Source organism: Idiotropiscis lumnitzeri, chromosome 8 (assembly GCF_059441095.1).
Source record: "Idiotropiscis lumnitzeri isolate Australia: NSW breed Sydney's pygmy pipehorse chromosome 8, RoL_Ilum_1.0, whole genome shotgun sequence".
Lineage (NCBI taxonomy): Eukaryota > Metazoa > Chordata > Actinopteri > Syngnathiformes > Syngnathidae > Idiotropiscis > Idiotropiscis lumnitzeri.
Genome location: NC_142398.1, coordinates 18,600,666 through 18,613,924, shown reverse-complemented (window position 1 = coordinate 18,613,924; position 13,259 = coordinate 18,600,666). Strand labels below are relative to the sequence as shown.

At 41.5% G+C, this 13,259-nt stretch overlaps 2 protein-coding genes across 4 annotated transcripts; one reads left to right on the top strand and one right to left on the bottom strand.

Moving 5' to 3' along the window:
• Positions 1-1,890: 1,890 nt before the first annotated feature.
• On the top strand, positions 1,891-5,722 carry LOC148332543 (pancreatic secretory granule membrane major glycoprotein GP2-like). The gene is made up of 8 exons (XM_088303399.1): positions 1,891-2,008; positions 3,301-3,606; positions 3,685-3,890; positions 4,208-4,353; positions 4,608-4,850; positions 4,930-5,089; positions 5,202-5,277; positions 5,590-5,722. Exons 1-8 carry the CDS (start codon positions 1,891-1,893, stop codon positions 5,607-5,609), a joined length of 1,275 nt encoding a protein of 424 aa, XP_088159525.1. The 3' UTR covers positions 5,610-5,722.
• A 1,562-nt stretch (positions 5,723-7,284) lies between these two features.
• Positions 7,285-13,029, bottom strand: tekt4 (tektin 4). Of its 3 annotated transcripts, XM_088302968.1 has the most exons (8): positions 12,686-13,029; positions 11,938-12,466; positions 10,658-10,728; positions 9,409-9,552; positions 9,021-9,107; positions 8,780-8,915; positions 7,843-7,997; positions 7,285-7,762 (listed from the first exon to the last, which is right to left on the bottom strand). In XM_088302968.1, the coding sequence occupies exons 1-8, from the start codon at positions 12,748-12,750 to the stop codon at positions 7,549-7,551; spliced, it is 1,401 nt and encodes a 466-aa protein (XP_088159094.1). In that variant the 5' UTR covers positions 12,751-13,029; the 3' UTR covers positions 7,285-7,548. The 3 variants fall into 3 exon arrangements, with proteins under 3 accessions (XP_088159094.1, XP_088159093.1, XP_088159092.1); XM_088302967.1 differs by lacking the exon at positions 12,686-13,029 and having other exon boundaries at positions 11,938-12,625; XM_088302966.1 differs by lacking the exon at positions 12,686-13,029 and having other exon boundaries at positions 8,780-9,107; positions 11,938-12,625.
• Positions 13,030-13,259: the final 230 nt, after the last annotated feature.

Genomic DNA, 13,259 nt, shown 5'->3' with positions numbered 1-13,259 from the left:
GGTATTTGTGGGCTATAATATTAAATGTTTTGACTCTATAGTGGGAGATCACCAGCTTTTATCAATATTTGTATCAATAAGATTTATTTATTGAACATAATTATTGGAACTGATATTTTGTCAATGAAATAAATGACCCCTGACAGGAAACTCTAAATGGAATTATCAACATACTGAGATGAATTTACACACCCCATAAAATGACAAAACAGAAAATCTGTAATAAAAGCAAAAATACTGACTATATTGATAAAGTCAAAACTGACCTGACTATTTTTTTTCTTCTTTTTCACCAAAAAAAGCATAGCAAAGAATACCGTTTACTTCGGTTTATTCTTGCTTTGAGAATGTTTTGTATTTTATTTTATGAAACCATGACTGTGATTGGTGAACCATGAAAATGTAAAAGATCATACTTAAACATCGACTCTTATATCAAGGGAATGAATAAATCGGTAGCATATTTTAAGTATACTACACACGAATCTGCCATTTATTTCTGATAATTATGCTTTTTAGTATACGAACAGAATCAAAGCCCTTACATTTTTTTTCTGCGTTCTTAATGTGACAATTGAAGACTGACTTATTCAAAGGATTCTATTTGGTTACAAATAAATTTTATGGTCTATTCATTCCCATATCATTCCATGTGCGAGATTTTGACATTTATTGTGCCACTACATTTGAGAGAAAGGGATGAACTTTATTTACCATGTAATGGTGTTTTCTTTCTTTTTCTTCTTTTTTTTTTAATCTCAAGACCTACTTTGAAATTATGTAATGTGTGTTGGCTCTGGTCATTCTGTGCCAGTTCTTTTTGATGTCATGTCCTATGTACTAATTCTTCTGTATCAGTACAGTCAGGCCTCTGTTTTTGTGTCAGAAGATTCTTTGCATTGTGGACTGTGATCTTTTGATTCAAAAACTGGCTCACTGCTATAAAGTCGCTCATACGTTCGTCTCCTGCAACATTTTCAACAACTCCTGGGCTCCCTGAACTTCTCAAGGTAACTAAAAAAATAAATTAATAAAATGTTCGGATTGTACTTTGGAAATATGGGTCTAACTTCGGGGAAATTGTCTTTCCAGTAAGTTCTGTTCGTGGTCCATTTTGAAGATGTCTGGAGGAATCTTTTTGCTCCTAATTCTGCTGCTCGACTTCGGATGGATTTCAGGTAAAAAAAAAAAATCTAAAGATTCATTTTTTATTTAGCTTTTGGCTCAACATGAGATTGTCGCTGCTCTTCTGGTATCTACTGAATAGGTGTTTATGTGTTTTAATTTGTGTTCTAATTAACTGCTAATTTATGTTACGCCGTTTGGAAAGCACTTTTTTTTAAAAAGTCCAGCTATTGTGAAATGGGCTGTATAAATATAAATAAATTGGCATTGTTGTATTAACCCTCATGCAATATGCGACCATTTTCTTTTGGGCATTTTATGGCTACTGAGCTGAAATTTCATACAGGATGTTAAAATATGTAAATATGTAAAGATTCAAAACTGCAAAAAAAGTGGGAATTTTAAAACGTTGCAGTTGGGATGCACAGCACACGCACGTTGGCTTTGTAATGTTCTTTTTTTATGTTCCATAGACTGACGACTGTGAACCTCATGTTTTGCGCTATATAAATAAAGTATTGTAAATTGTATTGTAATGCATTTCCCGAAATTACTGTACAAATCCTTTCACTGGGGACTGAAAAAACGAGAGAAAATTCCGGATTTGGAGCGTTAACCCCCCTCTTTAAACCACCAGGTGGCGCCAGAGATAAATGATTTTCGTTGCTCAGCTCACTTTGGCGGTACACTCCCTCAAATGTATTAAGTAAAAACTGCCGCGGTTGCCAGAAGAGGTGCGCGTGTGCATGTATGCGCGTGCCGAAGATGATGAAACCTTTGCGGGAACTCAGTCTGCGGAAGAGGAAGAGCAGTCTGAGGACATGCAAATGGTGCTGGAGGAAGGACATGGCCATCAAACTCTTTGTGGTCTCCGAACCACGATGTGCCATGACATTTATTCTCCCCGCCAATCTTCACAACCGGGTGTATGCTTTATCAATATATATATATAAATGTAAGCAATTTTTTTAAATTGACAAAATATATCACATAACAATCGATCTATCCAATTAAGATTTTACCAATATAGCAGGAGTTATGTATTAAAATAAATCACTAAAACGACAATGGTGATAACTAAAGATAAAATAAAATATAAAAGAAAAATCAAAGGATAAGCATGCGTAAACATTTCGGAATGTAATTGATTTACATTTTCATTTGTTATATGAGAGATTTAAAAATTTGATTAATCAAGAATAATTTAAATAAAGGTGCGGAATTAAAAAAATAACATTTCTAGACATGAAATGTTCCTAATAAAGCATCCAAATTATAAATTAACTATTATATTTATTGTAATATTTTACACAATTTTCTTTGAGATGATTCATACAATATATAGTTGTCCAAATTTTCCCAAAATGCAGCACTAATGGGACAAAAAAGGCACACTTTCATGTTCAGCTGAAGTTTTTTTTTTATCAAAACAATCGGGCAATCCGATTAACATTTTACATACACATACAAATATAACAAAGGAATTATGTATTAAGATAATTATTGATTTACATTTTAATTATGTCCATCACTATCAAAAAAGTAAGTGTGGAATCAAAAATGTACATTCATGAATGTGTAACCTTCCTAATAAACCCAAAATTTAACAAAACCTATACATTAACCATGTTTTATTTGAAAATTTTACACAATTTTTAGATTTAAACGGTAAGAACTGGTTTTCCGTTCAAAGTAATCTTGTAACTTCCATCCATCCATCTTCTGTACCGCTTCTCCTCACTAGGTTCACGAGGGGGTGCTGGAGCCTATCCCAGGTATCTTTGGGCAGTAGGCGGGGGACACCCTGAACTGGTTGCCAGCCAATCGCAGGGCACACGTAGACGAACAACCATCCGCGCCGCAAGGGGGCAATTTAGAGCGTCCAATCAACCTGCCATGCATGTTTTTTGGAATGTGGGAGGAAACCGGAGTACCCGGAGGAAACGAAAAAAAAAATAAAAAAATCTTCACACCATGAGGATAAGCGGTATAGAAAACAAATGGACACAGTCCAAAGAAACATAAATAAATGCTTTACAGTAAATAGACTTTTGCCAGAGAACTTAATGCTAATTTGAGTAAATCATGCTTTGAAATTGTGCAATGATATGGTTGAAACTAGCATGAGGGATGCTAATGTCTATGGTGTTTTTTTTTTTTATCTGTTTGTTTTAGATGCTTCAAATGTGAGGCTGGTCAACTCAGAAGACAGTTGCTCTGGAAGAGTTGAGGTCTTCCATGATGGACAATGGGGGACTGTGTGTAACGACTATTGGGACCTCAACAACGCCAATGTGACGTGCAGACAGGTGGGCTGCGGCAAGGCTCTGGAACCGAGAAAGGCAACTTTTGGACAAGGCAGTGGCCCGATCTGGTTGGATGATGTCGCTTGTTCTGGGAATGAAAACTCATTAACAAGCTGCACACATCGAGGATTCGGGATACACGACTGTAGGCACGGTGAAGACGTCGGTGTTGTTTGTAGGTAGCTTTTATATATTCTAGGTTTTGACGTGAATACACAATGAAATTAATGAACCCATATATTTTTTTGTTTAGGCACTCCATTACCCGAGCTTTCTAGCGTAATTTGTGGCCCGGACAAAATCCAAGTGGGCCTGGATTCAGTTACCACAACAAAAGCTGGTTACAACCCAAACAGCGGCAACCTGGCAGTACGCGACTGTTCCTCGGTCAGGGTGGAAGGTGACGTTGTGTGGTATGAGGCTGACGCCAAGGAAAATGCCTGTGGAAACACACTGACGGTAAAAACAAAACACTACACTTTGTATCAGGCGTGTCTCTTGCTGTCTTCAGGGAATCTGAATCTGTTAACGCAGATCCACGGAATGCTTTGAAATGAGCGTAATTAAAATAGCGTGTCCTGCGAATGGTGTGCAGTTCTGATTTCATATCTGAGGCGAACTTAAGATAAAATTTAGCAGCTTTGATGACAGTTGTCTCTCTTTAGTGCCATGAAGTGCAAGTACTTATATCCACAATGAATGTTTTCCTTGGACTCACTAATAAAGGCTGTGCTTGAATAAAATACGAATGTATCTCATGACCATCTGTCTTGCAGCCCAACGGAACGCATGCAATCTACTCCAACAGTTTACTCATCTATGAAATCGACAGTGCGTCCTTCTCTCGTCCTTTCAATCTTCCTTTTTCGTGTGCCTATCCCCTGGATTCTGGCAACAAGCTTAAAGTGTCATCATCCCTGGAGTGAGTAATAATCGCAAATGGGACTGTTTGCTGTGATATAATTCATTCAGCTCTCGTTTGGGGAAAAATGTGAATAAACAGTGCTGTAGGTGTGCAGCACTATTAATGTCGATCGAAGTGCATTTGTAGTGCAATGCTTTATTAGACAAAACAAAAGCATATGTTGGAGTTATTTCAACTCCAATGGTGTAATTTAAGTGCAACTTAAATATTTGAAAGTGTGCTAAGAGTTGATATGTGCTCTTCCTCGACAGTCTGCAAAATGGTTTTGTTGGCGCGGGTGACAAAGCCATCGCCTCCATGGTCCTGTTCCGCAACTCCGATTTTACAGAGCCTTATGTCGAGGGGCCGATCGTCCTTACGGTGGGCTCACCATTATACGTGGGGGTCTCTGTGAACAAACAAGATCCTAGCTTGGCAATTGTTCTGGAGGACTGCTTCGCCTCTAGCTCCTCAGACCCGGACTCCCTTGAGCGTTACACTCTCATCCACAACAAGTATGCGTCTGCTCACTTGGGATGACGAATTGATGACTGAAAGATAACCAATTAACCAATTATCTCCCCTCGACTGTAGATGTCCAACTGACTACCAACAAGTGTCGGTGGTTGAGAATGGCTCATCCCTCCAGGCTCGTTTCATTGCCCTGTTCTTCCTGCTTCCAGGGGGGAACCGAGATGTTTACCTCCACTGCATGCTCAGCCTGTGTCACCAGAAGACGCTCTCTTGCATTCCGGTGAGTGATACTGCATTCCATTTTTATTCACAGCATCACAGCTATTTGCAAATTCACCACTTTTGTCTGATATGCTGTTGCTTTTCACATGCTTCCCCCGTCCGCCATGGAGACTTGCACAAGGAGAGTACAACGCTCTGTCTCATACGCTGCTCCTATGATGCAACACACCATCGGACCAATCACTTGTAAGCCTACTCATTTGGGTATCAGTTGTGATGGGTAAATGAAGCTTCAAATGTGCTTCATGAACCAGTTGTAGTATTTTTGGACTCCTCTAGATGGCGCTCTCTTCAACATTGAGCTGAAAGCAAACTGACTTGCCATTTTTTTAAACACTTTATTTACACCCAACAGTGCCATCTAGAGGACACAAAAATACAACAACTGGTTCATGAGGCAAATTTGAAGCTTCATTTTCCCATCACTTGGTATCAGGCTTTTTGTTGACAAAAATGGAATAAATAACATTGTGTATTTTCTTTCCTTTTTATCTTCAGGGGAGAAATCAGCTGAGTAACATCCGGTCAAAGAATAAAATTGACTGTTGGGTGTTATTATTCAGCGACCCCAATTGCAAACATGGCGATCTATTTGCTATAAATGACATTAAATTGAAACTGACTGTTTAGTTATTTTAGGGTTTTAATTAATTGTATCATGTCAGTTCTCAGAATTATAATAAAAAGCAAAAGCAAAGCTTGTATAAGTCTGCCTGTCTGCATTTGTTCCGATTAATAAATAAATAAATAGTATCCAACTCAGGTGAGTATGAGGAAACTCCACCACTCGGGTATCTATTCAAGATTTAATAGCAATGGCCGCACATTAGTATTTAGTCAGATGCACATTGGATTTTTATGTTTAAAGGCCAGAAACAGAACCCAGGCAATACACTTTTCGTAGGTCTGTTTGACAGTGACAAGCACAGACAGCCTAAGGTGCTATTTATGGAAACCAGTTCAGGGCACAGCTCGCTTTACAGACGAAACCGTTTCCAGCGCGCCCCACATTCAACGAGGGTAGTCTAAGCATCGTTGTGCCAGGGTTTCATGAAAAAAAAAAAAAAAGCCAGACATGACACCACGAACAATGCTCATCACACTAAAAAAAAAAGCTAAATTAATTTAATTTTTTTCGGCAGCGGCTTTGTTTTTGAGCTCATATATAGTAGTGATGGGAAAATGAAGCTTCAAATTTGCTTCATGAACCAGTTGTATTTTTGAGTCCTCTAGATGGCACTGTTGGTTTAAATAAAGGGTTTAAAAAAATGGCAAGTCAGCCCAAAGTTGAACAGAGTGCCATCTAGAGGAGTCCCAAAATACTGCGACTGGTTCACGAAGCAGATTCGAAGCTTCATTCACCCATCACTCTCATAGGCCACATCTATCTCATGCAGCTTCATTGTTCACGAAGCAATCAATGGCTCACTCCATTAAATATCTAAAAAGCTAGATGACAAATCTTAGTTCTTCACAATTCAAAATGTTTTGGGGGGTTTGTTCCTCTTATGCAAGTTCAATATTGTGTGCATTTTATTTCATGAAACAATGGCTGTGGAGGGTATCCATCCATTTTTTTGTACCGCTAGTCCTCACGAAGGTCGTGGGGGGTGCTGGAGCCTATTCCAGCTGTCTTCGGGCAGCAGGCGGGGGACACCCCTGAACTGGTTGTCAGCCAATCGCAGGGCACACATAGACAAAGGGGCAAGAGTGTCCAATCAACCTGCCATGTGAGAAAATCCACACAGGCACGGGGAGAACATGCAAACTCCACACAGGAAGGCCGGAGCTGGAATCGAACCAGCAACCTCGGCTGTGTCTCACTGTGAGGCCATCGTGCTGCCTGGATAGCAAAATTAATAAGGATATCGATCGCATGCTTTTTAACTTCCTTTTGGGGAAAAACGCACAAAGTGTTAGGAATAATTACAAATCTGGAGGCATGTGTTATAATTCCCTTTACATTACACATTTTAAAGTTAATTGGGCTAAAAAGCCCATTTACATTTGGTTATTCCCCAAAGTTTCTAAAAGGGTGGTTAAATACAATACAACTTTACTGAATAGCACATTTCCCAAACTTCATTTGAGGTTGAAATTACATTGGAGATAAATTTGCTTTTCAAATGCATTTTTTCACCCCATAATACCTAATCTGGAACAACAAAGACATATTGTATATAAAGGCTTTATTTTCCCACCTGGCTGGAGAACCAGGTGTGGGAGTATTTTTTTTCAAGTGATCCAATGCAGTTTAAGGCAGAAATAAAAAATAAAAAAAAGGCACAATGCCCAATTACGCTTGTTGAAATAAGTCAGGATGAGTGAATTCTATCACGAAGCTAAGGCGGCCAACAAAATGTGAACTATGTTTTATTGGCAACACTTCAAATGGAAAATAAACCCACGACATGGACTGTAATCCTCAAGAGCCAAATCAAGCCACACATGTTATGTTCAGTATCCCGAGAGTGTGGAGATTGTTGGATACAATTTGCGTTGAGTCATGCATTTCTCTCTTTCGATGAACAGTGAGTTGGATTTACACATAATGTCCTTCTCGAGTGCCATGCGGGTGTCCTCCAAATTGGACAGTGAGCTGCGGGCATCGCTCAGCTGCTGCTGTAGAGATGCCAGCGTGGCGTCAATCTCCCTCACCTCCCCTTCCAAGCTGTACTCGGACAGGAAAGTGGAGATGAGACGACATATAATTGTGTGTGGGTGTGGGCGTGTCTCAGCGCATGTGTGTACCTGATCTGGGGTTCATCCCGACAGAGCTCCATATTGGGTCTGTGATAGCGACGGTACAGCCTGGACTCAGCCACTCTTTGTGGGGCATCTTTGTCATCGATGGCCTTCTGCAGAGCCACTATATTCCTTTCCTGAGCTCCAATCTGCTCGAGGGTCTGCACACACATGCAACATACGATAACAATTCATAAAGCGGTGACGGGCTACCTGGGCCTTCAGCTGGCTCGGGACTTACATCACCATCAATGCTACATGCAATAGAACTGCATGCAACACTGCCACATAGTGATGGGAAAATGAAGCTTCAAATGTGCCTCGTGAACCAGTTATTGTATTTTTGTGTCCTCTAGGTGGCACTGTTTTAAATAAAGGGTTTAAAAAATGGCAAGTCAGTGTTCTTTCAGCCCAATGTTGAACCGAGCCTGCCATCTACAGGAGTCCAAAAATACTACAACTGCTTCATGAAGCACATTTGAAGCTTCATTTACCCATCACTACTGCCACACATTCCGACACCCTCCGAATCAGTATGTAAAATAATAATGTGACACAAATACAACAAATTGAAAGAAAATACATGACACTCCAAGGACATGCTGATTCTAAAATGTATTAGTGTGCAGACTGCTGTGCACGAAATTGGCTGGAACAAGTTTTGCACTGACAACCAATCAGAAGGAGCCAAAGAAATACTGATGTCATTGACAGCCAGCAAGCTGGCCCCTCTGAGCTGAAATATAATCACCCACATACATTCTGGAAGCACCGTAAAATGCAGTGAAGAAACAATACAATTTCATGGACTATATATTAGAATTTAAAAGTCAATGCTGGTCAGTGGTTCTCGAGGTGTTGAGCCCAGCAGAGAAGTCCCTGCTGGCCGAGCCTGCCCACGACTAAAATGTCTCTGTGTATTCTTGTGTTTGTGTGTGCTGACCTGCTTGAACTGCATCTCGAGCTGTATCTTGGCATCCATCTGCTCTGCACAGCGCTGGAGGAAGGCCTGGTCCACATTGGAGCATTGGACTCTCAGGTCCTTAGTGGTGTCGAGTAGCACCTGCTGCACCAGTTCACTGATACATAACAGACGAACACACACACACACACACACAACAGTAAGTACCCCAGTGACGCTGGTTGTTGTGGCCCAAACTGTCTGATCCAAACAATGCTCCAGCCTGAGATCCTTAGAGGCCTTTTCCTCCCGAAAGGCCCTGTGCAGGTTGTCTTGTGTGAACTTAATCCATGAAGGGACATCAGACATCCTGTAAGATCAAAGGAACATTAACGGCTGTGTTCATTTGTGGATGATGGTTAATTGTACAGTATCTACTAGTGATGGGGAAATGAAGGTTCAAATGTGCTTCATGAACCAGTTGTAGTATTTTTGGTCTCCTGTAGATGGCACTCTCTGTTCAACATTGGACTGAAAGCATGACTTGCCATTTTGTAAACCCTTTATTTAAATCAACAGTGCCATCTAGAGGACATGAAAATACAACAACTGGTTCATGAAACATCTTGAAGCTTCATTTTCCCATCACTCGTATGTACTATATTACTCACTGCTCCAGCATAGCGGCTGTAATGGAGTGGTGCTGCGTATCTGTAGTCTTGTCGGTGAATCTTACACATTGGAGGTCCAGGGCGTAAGCCTCGTACTTATCCGACCAGTCAAACTCCAACGCCTGTTTGGTGTCTTTGTTCAACCTGATGCAATCAAAGTCATTTCGGATTTTGAAAGTTGTCATGTCATTCCTACGGGACCCGTCAAATGACCCTCGTTATGTTGTTTTTTTAATTTTATATTTAATACAGAGGAATGAGTCCACATATCCATGTTGTACTGCGCTTGTCCTCATTTGGGTCATTGCTGGAGCCTATCGCAGAACAGTTTGGGTGAGAAGTGGGGTGCGCCCCAGGACTGGTCGTCACCAGCCAGTTGCATGGAACATAAAAACACATCACTGTCATGTTCACATTCCGGGGGCGTGTTCTTAGCACACTCCAGCAGCATTTAATTATTTTGGAGTCCAATTTTACATACTTTTTTCTTAAGCACTTAAATTTTGCAGGGTTGTTCACAACACTCTTGTCTGTGGTAACGCAAATTTACAAAACATTCATTTTTATTGTGTCTTGGAATTGTAAAGAAATCACCAGATCGTTAAATTGTTCCGAAACTGAGCAATGATGCGTAACAAAAAAGAAATGTTCAAGTGTGGCCGTAGGGATTGACGAGATGGACGCAACGTTTCGTGTTCCGTAATCCAGGATGAGAGGTACATACCGTGACGTCAAACAATATCCACATTTAGGGTTTGAACAACCAGGGGAAATGTAGCTTTTGTGGACAGCGCAATGTCACACTTCATGACTGCAAAGCTATTTGACATTGAGAATGTTTGCTGTTGCCCACCTCGGACAACTCTCAACTAGTGGGGGATGGAGGTCGTTGGTTTGATTTTTAAACAGCTCACTATTTTGGGGATCCTAAGGCGTGAGCGTTCAATCATTGGCAAAATTTATTTGAAAAAAAAAAAATGAAACTAGGCAACAATGAATCTGTCTGTTTATACTTATCATATAGTATAAGATCAGGAGATTTTCTTATGGTTTGCCAGTCTGACGAGGACTGTTCCTGTCCTTCTGCTAATATCTGGGGCTGGTTAAAAAATTGCCGTTGAAGGAGAAAAACAACCCTTCACATCGTTAAGAAAAACAGAAACTTTCCCCGGCATGCAGCCTTTTTTCCAAGTCATTGGTGACAGAGCAGATTACTGTACTGGAACGTTACCCAAAACGGGATACTCACTTGATTTGAGTCGCAACCTGGTCTATGGTTCTCTTCAGAAGAGCCTGGACGTTCCTGATCAACTCCACTTCCTGTTAGAACACATCAATGAGACTCAAACTATTTATGCAGCCATTTCAGAATCGGCAGTGTTGGTCGATACTACTTAAATGACGTTTGCAACAGGGCTGTTTGTCTAAACAATGCCATTTGAAATTTGCCACAGAGGGGCAGCTAGCTGGTGCACAGTAATGTCAGCGTTTTTCTGTCTTTTGATTGGTTCATCAGAGCAATCCAAGGTTGAAAAGGAAAAATATCTGTAGTGAGCTGCACACATAATTACACTTGGTAATATAAACATCCATGGTGAGTATGACGTATAATAGATTTGAATGTTTTTGTCATGTCATTGGTTGAATATTGATTCTGAACTGCTCCAGATGATGTGTGTGGCAAAATTATGAGCTTGTTCAAAATTGGGTTTTTGCATAGCGTTGATGTGTGGTTTAAAAAAAGGTCCGTCTTGAAAATGACCTTGCAAGTGTGTCTGCAATTAAATCCACACTTTTCCCTCCTTCGGCCATTGTTATTTAAAAAAAGCAAGACTATATTTTAGATTTTCGAACGTCGCAGTTCCGACTTCCGGCTGTGTTGAGTCCGCATTGCGCTGCCCCCTCACGAGTGAGTAACCAATCACAAAACGCGTTCATCACCTTCAGCGTAAGGCCAGCGAGAAAGCTCACGGTAACCAAGTGGTGATCTGATTGGCTATCGCAACTATCACAGAACAGATGCCCGCACGACTGTATCTACCTGAAGGGCTCGGACGAATGGTGCGAGCTACTCGAATTGTGAAATCTGCCCGGCAACACGAGATAGCTGAATTTTGATTGGATTAAAAACTCACCTGAAAATTTAAATCTCCGCCTCACGCTTGAACCATATTTTAAGCGTATTAAAACACTTTTTAACTTACTTAAACACACACATTTTAAAACACATTGAAACACCCCCAAATTATACAAGCATTAAACTGCGCAGTCGGCTATGTATTGTATTGTCTGTGTAGATTAGATTGCCTTTAAGAGGCGGGGGACTGCTGGGGTGGCGCGTGCATGATGTCAGCAAATCTGCATCTGAGTAAAGGCGAGAGTTGTGGCTGACAGCAGCTCGTTGTGTTTTTGTGTCACACTGTTCTGAATACACGGGGGATAAAAATGATTTTTTTGTTTTATTTCAAATGCAAAATATGGCTCAATGGGTATGGAAAAGATTGTTCTATCTATTCGCACCGAGCTTACCTTAAGAAGCTCCTCCTCCACACAGTCCCGGACCAGGTCTGGTCCCAGTCGTCGGCTCCTGCAGGTCAGGTTGTCTACGGCGATGGCGTAGGGAGTCTCGGTGGCGTCCAGCGCCCTCTCCAGCCTCATCTTGAGCGCCTGCAAGGCCGTCGTGTCGGACAGCAGTCGGCCGATGTGCTCCTGCAGCTCCGACTTCCAGAGGTGGATGTCTTGCAGCCTCTCTCCCAGCAAGCGGGTTCCGTCGGTCTGGGTCTGCACAGTGGTGTCCTCGGTGTCCTTGCGCAGGACCCTGGACTCTTCCTGGACGGTCTGAGCCGCCAAGTGGTCGGCGCCGGCCTGCTGGAGGAGGCTGCGGTAGCCGGAGAACCACTCGGCCGGGGTGTATTTAGCGGAGCGGAAGCCCGCGGTAGCTAAGCCCGAGGACGGCTCTAAAGGGGCCCCTTGCTCCTGCAGGAGCCCCTGAGCCACCGCTCTGCCATCATAGTGAGGCTTTGACGCTAACACATCCGCGCTCATTTTCTTACAACGACTAAAACAATGCAAATAGAGTAAAAGCAACACATAAGTGACACAAGGTAGAGCACCAAAATATAGAGTGTTTGTTTATGGTTGCCTGGATACAAGAAGCGACTATGGTAACTCGAGGAGAGTGTAACCAATTAACAAAATGTATGTGTATAGCATTCTAAATTATTCAAGCGTGTATCGTAAAATGTCCCTATATCCCAAAGATTTGCAATTTTCTGACCTGCACATTATTTGCTTTGCTGTGGAGGAAGCCATAACTAGTGGTTCAGTCATGAAGTCGACCATAATGTATAAATGAACAAAAACGCGTGGAGCTCAAACACAAAAAAGAAGCTGGAATTACTCTCATTGGCATTACTACCCGACGACGAATTTTGCCTTTTCACACGTACGCTGTGTAACAGAGCCGTTTTGGAAATTCGTTCGGCAATGTGTGGTCCGCTCATTAGACTCCATCCCGTCATTCAAGTAGAGGTAACTGAAGAACGTCAATTCACGATTTGGTCTCGTCATGGAAGCAATGTGGACTGTCCAGAGTGTGTTATAGTAAGTTGCCGCTAGAGGACGCTGTTGACCTACAAACAGTACTGGACTGTTTGCGTTTGACTGACTGCTGTGATGTATGCAAGCAAACATCAAACCTTTATTTTGAAAAGAGGCAGAACCCTCGCCGCCACGAAGTCCCAAGCAAAACTGGACATTGGTTCCGTCTATATCTGTCCAGAATATTGACGATTGGTTGGAGATATTGCTGCAGTGTTTCTCAACAAGAGACGACTGCAGTTAATTTAGTA

Bases quoted from the DNA above. Each gene is read 5' to 3' on its own strand.
- tekt4 (XM_088302966.1), bottom strand. From the start codon at position 12,453: ATGAGCGCGGATGTGTTAGCGTCAAAGCCTCACTATGATGGCAGAGCG. The intron at 9,553-10,657 runs GTGAGTATCCCG...TGATTGCATCAG, and splicing joins CAGGTTGCGACTCAAATCAA to GTTGAACAAAGACACCAAAC. The intron at 9,108-9,408 runs GTGAGTAATATA...TTGATCTTACAG, and splicing joins ACAGCCGCTATGCTGGAGCA to GATGTCTGATGTCCCTTCAT.
- LOC148332543 (XM_088303399.1), top strand. From the start codon at position 1,891: ATGATGAAACCTTTGCGGGAACTCAGTCTGCGGAAGAGGAAGAGCAGT. The intron at 3,607-3,684 runs GTAGGTAGCTTT...TTTTTTGTTTAG, and splicing joins TGAAGACGTCGGTGTTGTTT to GCACTCCATTACCCGAGCTT. The intron at 5,090-5,201 runs GTGAGTGATACT...TCCGCCATGGAG, and splicing joins AGACGCTCTCTTGCATTCCG to ACTTGCACAAGGAGAGTACA.